The following is an 18927-nucleotide window of genomic DNA, read 5'->3' on the forward strand; positions in this document are numbered from 1 at the left end:
TAATAATATTTATCAAGCAAGATTCTTTTCATTATGTTCTCCTTCAGGAAAGAGTATCAACTTGCAATGAGCTCCTGCAAAGTCTTAATATCGTTGGGCTTTCTGTTTCTTTTTTGTCAATTAAAAATACTTAGGAAAAAGGTGAACTGGAGAGAAGAACCCAGATCCCCTAATATTACTCACCTGTTGCTGGTCAAGTTGATTTCAACTCATAGCAACCTTCCATTTGTGTTCCCCGCTGCAAAGCGTATGGGCAGCAGCCTGCCTCATCTTTCATACAAGGTCTAGCTGGTGGATTTAAACTGCTGACCTTCTGGTTAGCAGCCCAACACTATACAACAGGGCTTCTCCTAATATTGCTGTTGTTATGTACCATCCAATAGGAGCCGGTTCCCAGCTGACCATCCAGTATGTCTTTAGAGGCTGTAAATCACATAGGAGAGGATGGCCCTTTTCTCCCTCGGGCACCTGGTGAATCTGACCTGCTTGCTGGCAATGCAGTTCCTTCCCCACTGGGCCACTAGGGCTCCATGTCATACTAAGATTAGGAAAATTAACTTCTCTTCATAAAAACGAAACCAGAACCAGAGAATTTGAGCTATGGTAGAATAAACAGGTTGGCAAACCTACACTTCAAGAACAACTTTAAAATTGGACAAAACTATAATAAACAACCAGTTCTTGGCTCTAGCACAATGAATCAGCTGAGCAATGTGTATTCATGAAAACTGGCTGACCTTAGGGGGAGACCAGTAGAGATCTGCAGCATTCTCGAATGAGCTGTTTTCTCCCATTACTCTCACCTCTGGCTCAGCTAGAGTGCAAATTCTACTGAATTGGAAAAACTACAACTTCCCTGCTGGAAGCTCTACTTAACTTTGAAGAAAATCCTGGAAAACCTTCACAGAACGTTGTCAGTAAAAGTGTGAAACAGGGAAAGCCTGCAGATCAATCCGATTACGGCCTGAGGCTGTAATCTTTATTGAGCTGTAGACCAGAAGATTACAGTTGACCGCTGAACAATATGGGAGGTAGGGATGCTGAGGCACTGAGCAGTCAAAAAGCCATGTCATAATTTTTGACTCACCTCAAAACTTAATTACTAATAGCCTACTATTGACTGGGATTCTTACTAATAACATACACAGTAGGGTAACATATTCTGTACCTCGTTGTTAGGTGTCATGGAACTAATTACAACTCACAGCAACACTATGAAATGAACATGAACCCTGCCCTACCCTGTTCCAGGCTCATCATCCTCATCATCTCTGATAGACTTGAAGTCACTGTGCCAAGCCATTTCATTTTTAACAGTTTTAATTCATTTTATTGTTAGGAGTTGAGTTTTGATGGTCAAGCCATCTCATTGAGGGTCTTCCTCTCTTGTTGACCATCTACTTTTGGCAGCAAGATGTCTTTTATCCAAAGACTGGTGCTTCCTGAAAACAGGCCCAAAGTCTATATGATAGGCAGTGGCACCATCCTTCCCTCCAAGGAGTACCCTGTTTGCTTATAACGAACTAGAGTATTTTCAACATGATTTAAAGTCAATGTAACCACAAGTAATACCACAGTTGTATTTCTGAATCTGGACTTGTTTAAAGACTTTTGTTTAATTGTCATGGTTTGCTTTCAGTATCTTTCAAAAATGTTTCTAGAATTACTGACGTTTTAGCATTTCAAGAGATTAATAAAATATTACTTGGTACTGAACATCTATTATGGCACTAGGATGTATAAAGGATTTTAATAATAACAATAAAATTAATAGCTTATTAATAAAATTAATAAAATACTCATGGAGTTATAAAATTTGTTTCTGTGTACATCAGGGAACTCTGGCAATAGGGTCTCTGGAGAGCTGTGCTGCTCACCCAAAGAGGGCGCCTCTCTGGTGAATCAGCTCCACCAGCAGGAAAGATGGGCAATCTCCTTCCTTGGAATTTACACACTCAAACACCACTGGAAGGTCAGCTGTGAGCTGGTTCTGACTTGACAGCAATGAGATGAGCATAACATATATTATTAGCAGGCAGATTTTAGTTTTGACAATAAAACAATGGCAATCAGTTAAATTAGTTCTTTTCAGTTTCTTTTTTCTTGCGACATCCTAATTGACAGTCAATATAAAGAACCATTCTTTCATTAGATTTTGCTTTTTTGATTCCATGTATCGTCACAAAAATAGTTATTTTAACATGTAATTGAGTATTGTTTCTTATTTTCAGCGAGGGCATTCTAAGCTACAGAACCAAATGTTCCAGAAGGTCCTTAAAAATGTATGCCAGCTTTCTAAATGGTACCACGGTTTAGATCCTTTTCTAGTTCATAAGCATGATAATTGGGAGTTCATGCTTTTGTATATGTGCTGCCCTTTTAAACTTGTTACAACATGGGCACATTACCCGTCTGACATGGAAAAAGGGGAAAAAAAGTCACAAGTTTAATTTCTCTGCATAATGTTAATACGCATATGGTTATATGTTACATGCACACATAAGGAACACATATTCTGGCCTACTAATTCGAGCAAACTTACATAATGTTTACTATTACACAGCTGGTCAGAATCATGTGAATTATTCAGTAGGAAGGGTCTACTTACTCGGTTATCAGTTCAGGGTTTTTAAAGCTGAGGTTGGTTAAATGGCCTTCCCGTTTAGAAGACTCATGCATATTGAAGGCTGGAGTGGTCTTGGTGGCAAGGATTGCTCTTTCATCTTTCTCAAGTGCTTTTCTCTTCCCACCATTCTGAAAATACTCTCTGCATACACTACAATGCAAAATGAAGTTAACAGCTTTAGATTCTGGGGATGAACAGAAAACAAAGTATTCTTTATTAACTGAGATGGGAACCTTCCCAATTAAAGATTCCTATCCTGAATACAGCAATTAGTTTGCTAATTTTGTAATATTTTCAAGTCTTTTAAATGATTATATACCAAAGAATGATAATAGATTGTTTAACAAAAACAAATGTTCTCAAGGAGTCCCAATGTACTTGTAAGTCTTCCTGAACTTCATTTTTAACTAAAACTAACTTCCTTTAGCAAAGTTTAGATAATTTTGCAATTCAGTAATGAATTCAAAGTCACTTAGAGTTCCTTAATTCTGAGCCATACCAAAGCAATATTTTTTAGATCTCTCCTAATTTATAATAAAGTCAGACAGCCAGCATATGAAGAGATTATATATTTTTATTTGCTCTGACAGAGGGACATATGCATCTAGTTCATATGGGAATTTTATCATACTGTACAGGTATATCTAAAAGCAAACAAAGGTCTGAATTACAACATAGAAAATATTGCTGTTCCTCATATCAGTCCTGTTTGTTCTAATTCTTAGACAATTAAAATAGCTTTTCCAAGATGTATAATTCTAAGGTCAAATACATTAGCTAATGAGCTGCAATCCTGAAGGCATATGGTTCAAATCCACCAGCTGCTCCCTAGGAGAAAGATGGGCAATCTCTCCTGTGTGATTAACTGCCTCTGAAAACCAGCTGGAGGGTCAGCTATAGGTCGGTTCTGACTCGATGGTACACAACAACAACAACATCCAGAAACCAATGGCTGTTATATACTTAAACAATTTTCTTAAGTATCTAAAATGTGCCAAATGTAATTCTGAGCTCTGGAGGAGTAGTCTATAGAGAACTGTGTTGTTAACCCACAATTCATGCCTCTCTAGAGGTTGGGATCTATTAGCCAAGCAGGAGAATGATGGGCAATCTCTTCATGTTTCATTTGCAGCCTTTGAAACACAACAGAAGGTCAGCTACTAGTTCCAACTTGAGGGCAATGAGAATACAATTTTGGGGTGAATACAGAAGAATACTGAATATGCTATGGACTGACCAAAGAACAGATATGTCTTGGAGAAGGGGCAGTCAGAGTGCTCCTAGGAGACAAAAGTAATAAAGCTTTATCTTCCATATTTTGAACATGTTACTAGGAGACGCTTTTCTCTGGAGAGGGATATCATGAATGGAAAGGTGGAGCGTCAGTAAAACAGAGAAAGACCCTCCACTAGATAGACTGACATAGTGACTGTAGCAATATGCTCGATTATGTCAGAGATTGTGAGGATGGCACAGGATGGAACAGGGTTTAGAGCTGTTGTTCACAAGGTCACTATGAGTACTCACTTAACAGCAACAACATAATAGAGAAAGGGAGCTCTAGTGGCCTAGTGGGTAAGGAGTTGTGCTGCCAACCCAAAGGCAGGTGGTTCAAATCCACCAGCTAGCTGCTCTGAGGGAGAAAGATGGTCAATCACCTCCCATGTGGTTTATTTATTATGAAAACTACTGGAGGGTAAGCTATGAATCAGTTCTGACTCGATGGCACATACCAATCTAGTAGGGAGATATACAGTAACTGGAAAAAAAAGGGGGTTAAGGAAAATGTATCAACTTGAAAATCTATTAGCTACAAAAGCCATTATACTTACTGGGAGTTGGGGGAGGGGGAGGTACTAATGAAACCTAGCCCTGGTCCTTGAGGAGTTTATAATCTGAAAACAATGGTCTGATATACCTATCAAAGCTACTTAAAGTGAAGGAGACTACATTCTAAGCAATTTCCCTTTCTTTTTAAATGCTAAAAATAAACAACCATTATTATGCAGAACTTATATTATGAATAAGCTAAACAATTTTGCTCTACATATTCTCCCAGATGAAGTTCTAAAAGCCTAGTGCAAGAGAAGAAATAATTAATGAAAAAAAGAATTAATTTAAAGTCTGTTTATAGAAGTAGAACTAGGATTTGAGAGAACAATGTCCATTTCTCTCTCACACTTCTAGCATGCCATATGTTCAATTTTAATTTTTCTGAAGATACTTATTATTCAATACTCATTAGTAAAAGAACCTATGTAGATTGAGTTTTATTATATAAAATTCATTTATCTTTAATCAAACATGTATATAAGTGACAGGAAAACAAGTTGAAGGGGGGCATAGTTGCTGTTCTCAAACACTTGAATAGTAAAGGAGACATCATTGTTATAATGTGCCATTGAGTCACCTTTGACTCACAGCAACCCTAGGTGAATAGCTCTGAAGCCTGCCCTCTCCAGAGCCAGTTTCAGTAACTCCAACACACCAACCCTAATACTCTAGTTACTACGTCAGCCCATCTCTTCTAAGTCTTCCTCTCCTGTGCTTTCCCACCACCCTTCTATACGTGATGTTCTTTTCCAAGGAATGGTCCCTTCTGGCCACATGTCCAAAGTATGTGAAATGGAGCTTCAAAATCCTTGCTTCCAAGGAACAGCTTGGTTTCATCCTCTCCAAGACAGATCTGTTTATTTTCCTGGCAGTCAATGGTATGTTCAATACTTTTCTCCAGCACAACTCAAAGGAATTGATTCTTCTTCTGTTATCCTCAGTCATTCTCCAGCTCCCTGGTGCATAGTAAGTAACTGCAAAGACCATGGGTTGGATCAGGTGCACTTTGGTCTCTAAATGACTTCACTATTCCTCAGTATTCTGACAGTAGATTTTCCAAGTGCAATTTATCTTTTGAATTCCTGACTGCTGGTGGCAAGAGTGTTGATTGTGGAATAAATAAGAGACATTAATATCTGGGTATTTTATCAGGAGAGATCTGATTTCTATTTATACTCAGTATTTATAAATATCACCAGTATATAGTTTTTTAAAACATTATCAAATTTAAGTATCATTATTATTGTGCCCAATTTTGGTAAAACTATCTGACAGGTTAGAAAAAAAAAATTAGTCAAATGAATTGGTTAAAAAATTAATAAAACTCAGTTCATTAAATATGAGATAGTATGCCTGTACAATTAAGAAAATAAATCATACGTTAATACAGTGAACTATGTAAGATAACATACAAAAATAAGTTTACACACATGCAGAGAGAAGATTAAAAAAAGGGAAGATTATTTTTAACAATGAAATGATAACAAAACTAAGATTAAACATAATGAAAAATGAGTAAAATTATAATAGAGAAAACTTTATAATGTCATTGAAAGTTTCAAAAGTAGACCAGAATGAAGAGAAACATACTTTGTTCATGGACAAGATGATTTAACATAAAAAGATGGATGGCTGGGATGAATGGACATTAAGAATAACAGTTCTAGTTTTTATGATAAACATTGCATGGCTGGATGAAAAGGATCAGGCAACAACAGTATAAGCTAAAAAACTGTAGAACTAAACATATGGGAAAACTTGTTATGTAAAAGCAACATCAAATTACTGGAGAAAAGGCAGGTTTTCCCCCATAAATAATGTTGAGGCAACTAGGTAGTTATTTTGGAAAAGCTTAGATCTCACAACAATTAGCTCAGAAGTCTAAATGCAAAAAAATTAATTTTAAAAGTTCTTGGGGAAAATCAATGAATTAAGAGGAATTTCTACAGTATGGGGATCAGGAAACTTTTCTAAGATATATAGCATCTAGAAGCAATATAAAAAGAGACAAAAGTGACTAAGTAAAACTTCTTTGCAGGAAAGGTCTGATGGTGCAGTGGTCACACGTGTGGCTGGTAACTGAAAGGCCAGCAGTTTGAACACATCAGCACTCCACAGGATGTGACAATCGACTTTCGTCAAGACCTATGGCCTTGACAATTCTATGAAGCTGTACTATTCTGTCTAAAAATCTGTCAGGTTATGGGTTTTGAATTCAGAGAATCCGGTCTTTGTTTTTTGTTCCTGAGAGTTAGCCTCTCAACTCTTAAAATGTCATTAGTTATTGAATTTGTTTTGTTATCTCTGATGGCACCCAATCTTTTTAAAGTGGTTATGTAAACAAGGTGACTCATGTAGAGACTGGCAACTCCAGCTACGGAGGCTGGAGGCTGAGTGCAACCAAGAGAGTGGTGAGTCAATCCATAAAGCCAACATAATAGAATCTCAGTATTAAAGATCTAGACATCTCCATGAGACACTGGTTAGTTAAAGACATAGGAGATCAAGAAGGTGACACAAACCTTTTGGGAGCCATGGAAGGATCATTCCTTACTCTGCTTTATGAGTGTATTCATTTATAGCCTTTTTGCTACACTAAAATTGTACCAGGGAGTGCTGGTGGCTTAGTAGTAGGGAACTGCATTTTCTTTTCTTTTTTAATTCATTTTAATGAACATTTACAGGGATTTTGGATTTCCATTCATTCATTGTTGCACTTTTCTCCCTGCCCCTCCCATCCCCCCCAGTTCTCTCCTCTCTTCAAAAAGAAAAAAACCCCCCAAACTCCTTCATTGGTATGCAATCCATTTTGCATTTTCAATGCAAAGGTTCACAATTCAAATCCACCAACTGCTTCAAGGGAGAAAGATGAGTAATCTCCTCCCATGCACTTTACTGCCTCTGCAAATCCACTGAAGGGTCACCTATGGGTCAGTTCCAATTCGATGGTACACAATTACAACAAAACTGTAATAAGAAGTCTTTTTCTGAGATCTCTAAGCCAGTCTAATGAATAACTCAGCCAAATCAAGTAGGCAGACTCATTAAGTCATGAGGACCTCCAAAACTTGCTGCTAGCATATTGAGTCTTCAACAGACATGGCAGTTTGGAAGAGTTTGCCCCTCAAGCTGTGAGGTCTGGCCTAGACCTGGTATCTAAATAATTGAAAATTATCACTTTTAAAGAGGTGAGTAAATAATGAAAATGGAAGGGAATCCTTCTCCCCCACCCTTTTCTATTTTATTCTGATTTATTTACAAAGTTTGAATACATTATTTTTCACAAAAGATCTTTCCCATTTCCTTCACCCCACCTACTCATCGAATTGTGTAACCCTGTGATTAACACCCTCCCCTGACCTCATCCTCACCCCTTTATTTCCACCCTCCCCCCTGCCTTGGATCCTCATACTCATCCTACAATAATGGATTCATATGGTATTTGTCTTTGTGGGACTGAGTTAGTTCACTCAGCATAATGCTCTTGAGTCCCTCCCAAGTTAGGTAGTAATTTACAGTGATTGCTAGGGAATCCTTTTTGAGTTCATATTTTTGCTAACTTTTAACTTTTGAATTATATTAAGAATTCTGTTTTTCTCAAAATGAAAATAAAATAGGAGGGGAAACCCCCTATGAAATGAATTATGCACTGTAATCCTTCATATTGATTGCAAATTGAGTTACAAAACCATACAAAAGAGAATAATTTTAAGTAACTGTCATACACAATGCTTTGACTTTTGGTGGAATATAGCAGTATGATAGCTTTATTTTTTTTCCAAAGTAATTTTCACTACATAACTGGGTGGGGACCTCAATATGGCTGTGCATAATCTCATTAGGGGACTGGTCAGTTTCCCCCATCCCATCAAGTTTAAATTGAGCCAAGTTAGCAACAAAGGTGAAATCTCACTATGAGTAAAGAGAAGTAGAGAATGTAGTACACATTCTTCAGGCCCAACATTTCTGTGCCAATCAGAATGGGACTTACATGAGATCAGCAGTAGCCTCAATGGAGAACCAGAGATCAATGAGACAGAGCTGACTTGGGATGACTGTCCCAGGGAGCCAGAGCCAAGGCTTCACCCAAGCTTGCTGGAGGACGATGGGGAGGTGGGGTATGGGGACACACCATAACTGGCAAGACCGAGAGAGCTTTAAGACACTGATGTAAGCCACAAGGCTGAAGGGTCTGCAAGCCATTTCAGAAGCTGCCCTAACTGACGGAATGAAATTCTACTACCAACCTGCATTATAACCTGTTAATTTCCCTAATAAACCCCATAACTGTGAGTATGGTTTTATGAGATCTGTGTGGCCATTCAATAGATTTCAGACTCTGTAGTGTAGCATGATGGGTGTTGGAATCAGAAGTAGGTGAGGAGCACGGAGGCCGGACGTGATAGGAATTGGTTTTGTGTTGTGGATGTTGCTGATGAGACAGCTCCACTTTGCGAGGTTAAGAGAGACCAGGCTCAGTTGTCTGGATTACCTCACTCTTTTAACAGATATGTTATAAAGACAAAATATATGCAAAGAAATGGTATAATTTTTTTCAGTTATTTTATTACTAGAAGAGTGGTTGTAATTTTGAGGTTAGTTTTTGTAAGTTTTAGAATAAAGTACATGTATTAATATTACTCAGAATTAAGTCCTTCCAGAAAAATGAAATGCAAAGCAGACTCATTTTTTTAAACACAGAGGACAAGTAAATGTTATTAGAAGAATATCACATATTACAGTTCATTTTAAAACAAAACTGAAAAACTTGCTGGCATTATATACCAGCTGCTCCAACAGGAGAAAAATGGGCAGTTTTCTCCTGTGTGGTTTACAGCATGTGAAAATCCACTGAAAGGTGAACCGTGAGTTGGTTCTGACTTGATGGTGCATACAATATAACAACAAAACAATTTTAAAACAGTATGACTAAAGCCCAAGAATGACAATGTCATTTTGACTGGATATTTCTCTCTCTCTCTCTCTCTCACACACACACACACACACAGAGTTTCTCAGCTTAAAGGGAAAATGTATATTCTGTAGAACAACCAGATTTAGATGTACTTTCTCTCTAGAATGGAACATTTTCATTCTAAACACCTCACTTCCTATTACTGTCTCCTTCCTTTCGTATCCCAATGCCAAAATTCTTTTACTCCACAATCTACTGAAGCTACAATATTTTCATCAGTTCTTGCTCACCTCATATTTTTAACTCCCTCCAGATATATAACAGTCAAGAAATCGAAAGATGAATTGCATTAGGAAAATCTGCTGTCAGGGACCTCTCCAGAGTACTGAAAAGCAACAGTGTGAGTCTAGAGATAAAAGTTCTGACTAATCCAGGACATGGTCTTTGCAATTACTTGCTATGCATTAGAGAGCTGGACAATGACTAAGGATGACAGAAGAAGAATTGATGCCTTTAAATTGTGCTGGAGAAGTCTTGAGCATACCTTGAACCTCCAAGAAAACAAACAGGTCTGTCTTGGAGAGGGTGAAATCAAGTTTCTCCTTGGGGGCTAGGATTTTGAAGCTCTGTCTCACATACTTTGGGCAGTGGCCAGGAGAGACTAGTCCTTGGAGGTCACCATACTCAGAAGGGTTTAGGGACAGCACGGGAGGGGAAGACCCCAGATGAGAAGGATTGATACAGTAACTGGGGCCATAGGGCAGGCTTTGGAGCTGTTCTCCACAGGGTCACTATGGGTCACGGGCTACTCTATGGCAAACAACAACAACAACAACTTATATATTATCATAATCACCACTCTATACACACTGTCAATTTTCTTGTTCCTCTCTTAACTCATTACACTCATTTAAATTGGTCCTTCTCTTGTACTTTCAAGGTAAGTTTCTCTTTTGTTTTGATGATTGCAGTTGGTTCCAAACAGGTCTCCTTACTTATAACCTTGTCCTTCCTATAGTCTAATCTCAACACAACAATTAATTCTTAAAAATTGCTAACATACTTTGTCACTAAGTTGAGTATGCCTCATAGTGACCCAAGAAACTGCTGACTTGAGCTCTACCCTATTCTGTGCCACCCTCATTATCTCAGACATACTAGAGCGCATTGCTGAAGTCATACTATAATGGATAGTAAAACCCGGCATTCTTGTCCAAGTTTCCAAAGTCTTTTCACATAACTCAGAATAAAAATCAATGTCTTTACAATGGCTCCTGAGATCCTATAAAATCTAGGTGTCTTTATAATCTCATTTCCTACCACCTTCCCCCTCTCATTCTGTTCTATCATGCTGCTTTCCTCGTTGTTTCGGAAAACTGTAGGCATGCTTGTTTTATACTTAGGTAAAGTTCTCTTCCTTCCTTCACGCCTTCTATGCATACCTCTTCAGGGAACTCTGCTCTCTCTGTACACTCTATGGTACATATAATTTTATTTTCTTATGTTGTCATTAGGAGCCCTAGAGTCAACTACAAGTCACATCTATCCTATGAAAAGAAAAGACTTGAACCTCGCCCTCTCTTGCACCGTCCTCACAATCTCTGTCACGCTCAAGCCCACTATGTCAATCCACATGTTGAGGGAATGCCTTTGTATCCCTGACCCTGAACTTTTCCAAACACGATGTCTCTCTCCTGACAACATGCCAAAGGAAGTGAGACAAATTTTCACCATCCTTGCCTCTAAGGAGCATTCTAGTTGCACTTCCTTCAAAACAAATTTTTATGTTCTTGTGGCAGTCTATGGTATACTTAATATTCTTCACCAATACCACAATTCAAAGGTATCAATTCTTTTTTTATCTTCCTTATTCACTGTCTAGCTCTCAGAAGTAGAGGGAGTAACTGAAAAGACCATGGCTTAGATCAGGTGCACCTTGATCTTTAAAATGACAAAATTGTTCTTTAGAACTTTGGATAGGTCCTTGACAACAGATTTTCCCAATGCAACATGTCTTTTGATTTCCTGACTGTTGCAATTATTATTATTAATATTGTTAATATTATTTACTGAGTGTGGATCCAAGGTAAACAAAATTGTTGACAACACTGGTCTTTTCCCACCTATCACGATGTTGCCTATTGATCCAGTGATGAGGATTTTTGTTTTACGTTGAGGTATTCCTCAGATTGAAGGCTGTATTCTCTGATCTTCTACAGTAAGTGCTTTAAGTATTCTTCACTTCTGTAAGCATGGTTGTGTCACCTGTATGATGCAAACTGTTGATGAGTCTTCCTCCAATTCTGATGCCACATTCTTCTTCATATACTCCACCTTCCCAAATCATTTACGCAACAGATTGAATAGGTATGGAGGAAGGATACAACCATAACACATACCTTCCCTGATTTTCAGCCATGTAGTATTCCTTTGTTCTGTTTGGACAACTGTTTCTTGACCTATGTATAGGTTTCACATGAACATAGTTAATGTTCTTGGGTTCCCAATTCTTCTCAATGTTAGCCATAATTTGTTATGATCCACACAGTTTTTGTTTAATTGACTTTGTATAGTCAATAAATTAACTTAGCTCAGATCCCACCGCTACCACCAAAAAAACAAAACAAAACAACCTCCTTCCCTCCAAAATTAACTTTTCATTAATAAAATACAAGTCAACATCTTTCCGGTATTCCGTACTTTCAACTAAGATTTGTCTGATATCAGCAATGCTATCGCTGTACCATAGCCTCTTCTGAATCTCTTTAAATTTCTGACAGTTTTCTGTCAAGCTCTGGTGGCCTAGTGGTAAGAAACTGTACTTCAATCCCAAAGACATGCAGTTCAAATCCACCATCTGCTCTGTGGAAGGGTTACCACCTAAGTAAGTTCCAAATTGACAATCACAACACAACAACAGCAAAACCTAGCATGCATGTGATATTAATGATATTGTTTAAAAATTTCCAAGTCTGCTGAATCATCTTTTTTGGAAATGGGAATAAATATGGATTTCTTCTAGTCAGCTGTCTTCCAAATTTGTTGGTGAAGAGTCGTGACCATGTTCAGGGTTGCATCTGATATCTGAAACACCTCAGATGGCATTCCATCATTTTCTGGGACCTTACTTTTTGCCACTGTTATCAGTACAACTTGAACTTCTTCCTTCATTATCACTGGTTCTTGATCATATGCTACTTTTCTGAAATGGTCCAGTGTTGATCAATCCTTCCTCTCTCAGCAACATTCTGGCTGCACCTCCTCCATGATATATCCATTTGAAGTTTCTCATACCACTCACCCTGTACATATTTAATTTATATATTGTTACTTGTCACTCTGACATGTAAGCTCTGTAAGAACAAGTAAATTTGCCTGTCTGGTTCATTGTGCCTATGATAATCCTTGGTACACCATAACAATTACTAAACACCTGTTAAGTGAATAAATAAAGTAACTTTGTCCCTTTGTCAGGATTAAGTCTTTAAAAATGAAACATGCAACATTACATAGTTTTAAGATTAGGTTAAAAGAAAGATATTTTGGGTTAAAAAAATTAAAATTAGACTATAAACTGCAAGTTATCATAAGCTTACTTTCCATGCAAAAAGATAGAGCTTTCTTTTCTGGGAGTTAACTTTCAAATAAGTAAGTATGCTTATTCACTTTTATAGTGCTAACATTTTAAGAAAACTGATTAGTAGTATATTATTTTCTCATTTTTTTAGCATAAAAGTCAGTATTATGAGAAAAATAAACATTAGAAAGTGAATAAAAAAAAAGAAAGTGAATAAAAAGTCAATTCTAGTACTGCAATCCTCAGTATCAGGCATAAAAGGTTTAGGATTTAAAACTTATTATCTGGTATTCAAAGGCTAAGAAAATGAATTACTGCACATCAACAAATGGATAGAAAAACTATGGTATATTCACACAATGGAATACTATACTGAAAAGCAAGGAACTCATAAAATATTAAACATGGGGGACCTGGAAGGACATTATGCTGAGTAAAATATCTTAGTCACAAAAGGAAAAATACTGTATAACATCACTGTCATAAAACAAGACTGACATAGGGGTTGGAGGAAACTAAGAAAAGACAGGACAAATAATGAATACTACATTGGAACAGATGAAGGAAAGAACTATTTAAAAAGAATATATGATTATGTATTCTTTGTATGACAGCAGTGCAGAAGAGGATGTACACAGCAAAGTGGACTGGGGGTGGGGAGGAGGAGGGCGGAACTTATGCAACAATAAATGAATTTTTCAAAAAAAGTGAACTGGGGTGCAGGGAGGAAAATGTGTAACAATGAATGAATGAAAATCCAGCTTTTCTGTAAATTTTCATTAAAATCACAATTAAAAAGAAAATGAATTACAAAATTACACAAACATTACTTGCATTTAACAGTTTAAACAGTATGTTAGAAACCAAAATGTTAGTTCATAATAAGTTCATAGTAACACTCACCTACAACACCATTCAATACGACCTTCGCCCTCGCAAGTTTTTGCCCAATGATTATCTGCCAGATTTTTCATTGCAACAGCATATTCACAAAGGGTTTCCTCGTCCTCACAGTGTTCTCGCCAGATCTTATCAAAATCACCCACTAGAAACAAAGGGAAAAGTAAGTTAACTTTACGTCAAAACATGTTCTGGCTCTTCTAAGTTTTAGTGTAATTTGAAAGCATTTGAAGATACTCCAACTCTGAATGTCTCTCCAGCTCTGGTGACGATGATAAACAAAATAAGGAAGTTAACAGGAATACAAAATGTCTATGGGATTATATGTTATGTATTTAGGCTGTTTTTAAAAACAGAATTGACAGTGACACCTAGTGATGCAGTAGTTAAAGCATGCACTGGTAACAGAAATTTCAACAGTTTGAAACGACCAGCTGCTCTTCTGTAGAATGATGTGACAACCTATTTCTATAAAGGTTTCTTGGAAACTCTAAGGCAATTCCCTGTCCTATATAGAGACATTTACCAGTTGAAACAGTTTCTAGCAGCTCCTTCTTCCTTATTTTTAAGAATAATAAGATATGGATCATACTCTATCTGTTGTTTGTTGTTATGTGCCATCGAGTCGTTTGCGACTCATAGTGACCCTATGTACAAGAGCTCTAAATGCTGTTCTATCCTGTGCCAACCTAGCCATCTCAAACACACTTATTCCCACTGCTCCAGTCACAGAATTGATCCATCTCATCTAGGGTTTTCCTCTCCTGAGCAGTCCCTCCACTCTCCCAAACATGATGTCCCTCTCCAAGGACCAGTCCCTCCTTGCAACATGCCCGAAGTATGTCAGACGAAGCTTCAGAATCCTTGACTCCAAGGAGCATTGCGGTTTCACCTTCTCCAGGACAAACCTATTTGTTCTCCTAGCTGTCCATGGTATATTCAACACTCTTCTCCAGCAGCACAGCTAAAGAAATCAATTATCTTTCTATCAACACTGTCCAACTCTCTGATGCATAGCACTTAATTAATTAAAATGAGACTCTGAGTTTCTATGCCTTTTTATCTAGGAAGTCAAATTTTATTAGCATTTAAAAAAATCATAGCTTGGAGAGCTCTGGTGGCAAGAAGCTGCAATTCAATCCCAGAGGTGAGTGGTTTGAATCCACCAAATATTCTTCTAGAGAAGGAGGGACAATCTCCTCCTGTACCAGTCAGATCTGATTTGACAGTGTGTGTGTATACACACACACACACACACACAAACACAGTCTTAATGAAATAAACTAGAATCCAAATCCACTGGTAAGTAGTTGATTTTGACTCACAGCTGCACTCCCTGGATTTCCAAGGTTGTAAATCATAAAGGAAACAGTCTCATCTTTCTTCTGGGGAGCTGGTGAGTTCCAAATGCTGATCTTATGGTTAGCATCCCATGTTTAACCTACTATGCCACCAAGACTCCTTTAATATGGTTAATTGTTGCTGTTGATGTTGTGAAGTGCCATGCAGTAAAGTACAAGTATGAGCAATTCTGACCTCTGTCCTATCCTGCACCACCCTTATCCTTGACACGTCTGAGTACTGCAGCAGACCCTGTATCAATCTGCCTCACTGAAGATCTTTTGCTTCTTTGTGACCCTCTATCTCTGCAAGAATGATGTCCTTGTCAGGAAATAGCCTCTCCTAAAAATATGCCCAAAATATGTGAGATGAACCTTCATCATCTGTGCCTCTAAGAAACATTCTGGCTGCGCTTTCTCTAAGGCATTTACGTTTGTTCTTTTGGCAATCCAGGGGATAGTCAGCACTCTTCTCCAAAACCATAACTCAAATGAATCTATTCTTCTCCTGTCATCCTTCTTTATTGTCCAGCACTCAGATGCATAGCAGGTGACTGGAAAGACTGGCTTGAATCAGACGCACCTTAGTCTTTAAACTGGTATCACTGTTCTTAAAGATTTTGGAGAGATCTCAGAAAGCAGATTTCCCCAATACTAAATGTCTTCCAATCTCCTGAATGCTAGTACCAAGGGTGTTGACTGTGGATGCAAGCAAGACGAAACAGCTGACAATTTTAATTTTTTCCCCATCTATCATGACGTTGCTTATTGGTCCAGTGGTAAGGACTTTTGTTTTCTTGATGTTGAGATATAACCTATACTGAAGGCTGTAGTCCTTGATCCTCTGCAGCACACACTTCAGGTTCTCCTCACTTTCAGCAAGCAAAGTTGTGTCATCTCCATAACACAGGCTGTTGATGACATCTTCTCCAATCTTGATGCCACTCTTTTTCATAAAGTCTTGTTTCTCAAATGATTTGTTCAGTATTCAGATTGCATAAGTATAGAGGATACAGCTGACACACAGAACAGTGAAATGGAACAAACATTATATGATCAAATACATTGAGAAGAGCTAGTTATAGCACATTATACACATTTTCCTGTCTACAGAGGGTACCATCTAAGAAAATCCTACATACACTCACTCACTGTCATTAATTCAGTTTTGACTCAGCAATCCTCTACTGGGTTTCCAAAGGTTTAAAATGTAGATAGTAGATAGCCTATCTTTCACCACTGGAGTAGATTTGGACTGCTGGATACATACAGACTTTGGGTTAACAACACAACTTGCTATGCATTATGCCACCAGAACATCCTAAGGTTCTGGATACAAGTAGTTTCTTTGGGAGAGAATCCCAGGAGCCAGAAGTAAAGTGGCAATGAAGCAAGAAAAAGCCACTAGTCATACATTCTTGAGACTACTGTTGTAGGCCAGAGAAGACTATACAAACTGCTTCTCAGAACTGTCTGACTGATTGATGGGAGGCTAGCACACTCATCGAGTGGGCCTCACCTTCCAATAATGGAAGGCTCTTCAAAACTTGCACTTCTAGTCTGATTATAGGAACGGGACAAGATGACGTCTGCCATAGAATCAGCAGTGCAGGACAAAGCAAGCAGGAAAGAGCAGCTCCTATTTATAATAAGACTTTCAGGGCTGAATCACAGTGAATACTCCAACACAGTTGAAGACCAAGAACATGTGGGCACCAGAAGCACTTAGTTCAAATTTCCAGACTTGTAAAAAAGTCACGGTATACTTGGAAATTCTGCTAGGTATGAGATGCAAACCCAAAATGTGAGTTTATTCCTCCCCAATTCAAAAGACTTCTAGTTTTCACATTGATCAAAATACTCTAAATATTTCCATTTCTTATGGAGTTTTAAAGAGTTCTGGGTAAAGTATGTTACATGTTGTGCTGCTAACCCAAAACTCAGTAGTTCAAAACCACCAGCCAGAGGGATGGAATGTCTCCTTCCACAAATATTTACAGCTTCAAGAACACAATGGAGCGTTGCTATGAGATGGAATCAAATGAACTTGATGGCAGTGAGTTGTGTAGTTGGAAGACTTACTATCTACTTCACTGGAGCTTTGAAGAGGGATTCAGATTTTGTCTGCTGGTTTATTCAGCTCAAATTTTACTCTAGATTAGAGACAACTTCAATTTCGTGTTTTTATGCAAATTACGTCAAATGCGTTAACAGTAAAATTGACACTCTGGTAACTTCTTGTCTGACTGTTTCATACACTTAAATAAATACACACCTGCTCACGTACTTTGAGCATGGTGCTAGGTGAGGCTATTCCTTGGAGAGGGACATCATGCTTGGAAAGGTGGAGAGAAGGCAACGGCGAGGAAGGCCCTCAGCCAGGTGGACGGACACAGTGCCTGCAGCAATGTGCTTGAGTGTGTCAGGAATTGTGAGGATGGCACAGAAAAGGCCAGCGTTCTGATCTGTTGTTCATAGGGTGCTATGAGTCATACTCAACTGGATGGTACCTAAAAATAACAACAGTTCCTTATTTTGGTTTTCTTTACCAACACTGCAATTTAAAGGCATCAATTCTTCTTCAGTCTTCCTTTCTGCATAACTTACACATGCACATGGACCAAGTGGAAACATTATGGCTTGGATCACACACACTTCAGTCTTTAAAATTATGTTCCTGTTCTTTAGTCCTCCACCCAGTTTGTTTGCAGATGTGCCCAATGCAACACAGTTTGATTTTTTAAATTGCTGCTTCCATGGGTGTTGACTGTTGACAAAAGTAAAATGAAATTCTTGACTACTGCAATCTTTTCTTTGTTCATCATGATGTTGTTAGTTGGCCCAATTGTGAGAACTTTTGCTTTATGTTCAGGTATAATGCATACTCAAGGCTTCAAGCTTTAGCAAGAAATGTGTCATGTCTTTGTGTTCTATAATAAAAGTTGTGTATCTGTATATCAGAAGTTTTGGACACCTCTCCCCCTAATCTTGATGCCACAATCTTCTTCATATAGTACAGCTTCTCAGATTATTTGCTCAAAATACTGAACGACTAGGTTATGATACAAAGGATACAAGCCTCATAAACATTTTTTCCTGATTTTAAACCATGTAGAATCTTTGTCCTGTTTGAATGACTGCTTCCTATTCTATATACAGGTTCTGCATGAGCACAATGAATGCTCTGGGATTCCCATTATTTTCAATGTTTTACATAATTCGTTAGGATTCATGTAGTTGAATGCCTTTGCATATTCAATAAAACACAAGTAAACATCTTTCTTGTATTATCACCTGTTTTCAGGCAAGATCCATTTGATCTTCTGAAGGAAGCTTAAATTGTGTTGGCAATATATACTGAATATGCCATGAACTACCCAAAGATCAAATAAATCTGATTTGGAAAAATCACAGTCAAAATGCTTTGCTTCTTACAAGCAAAAATGGTGAGATTCTGTCTCACACACTTTGGGCATATTCTCAAGAGGGCCAGTCCCTGGAGGACATTTTGCATGGAAAAGTAGAAAGTACATGAAAGAGAAGACCTTGAAGGAGCTGGATTGATACAATTATTAGCAACAGAAAGATTAAGCACAGTAAGTTGTGAGGGTTGCAACAGGGCCAGATTTGGTTTTGTTGTACATGGGGTTTTGTTGTAAGCTAGAGCTGACTCTACAGGCCTTAACAAGACTCCTGAGTTGCTGATTATCAAGTCACTCAAAATTTTACATTTATG

The 18927-nt window shown here is 38.0% G+C and overlaps 1 protein-coding gene across 1 annotated transcript in view; it reads right to left on the minus strand.

The window, feature by feature from the left end:
* LOC102874261 (chromosome unknown open reading frame, human C7orf60) overlaps window positions 1–18927 on the minus strand; it is a 63868-nt gene that overhangs the window by 24229 nt on the left and 20712 nt on the right. The window contains exons 2-3 of the mRNA XM_006882649.1: window positions 13855–13996; window positions 2609–2776 (exon numbers count right to left, since the gene is read on the minus strand). Of these exons, the coding sequence (XP_006882711.1) occupies window positions 2609–2776; window positions 13855–13996 (310 nt within the window). The remainder of the gene's footprint in view (window positions 1–2608; window positions 2777–13854; window positions 13997–18927) is intronic.

The sequence above is a fragment of the Elephantulus edwardii genome, unplaced genomic scaffold (genome assembly GCF_000299155.1).
Source record: "Elephantulus edwardii isolate Elephantulus edwardi_28Jun2011 unplaced genomic scaffold, EleEdw1.0 scaffold00022, whole genome shotgun sequence".
Lineage (NCBI taxonomy): Eukaryota > Metazoa > Chordata > Mammalia > Macroscelidea > Macroscelididae > Elephantulus > Elephantulus edwardii.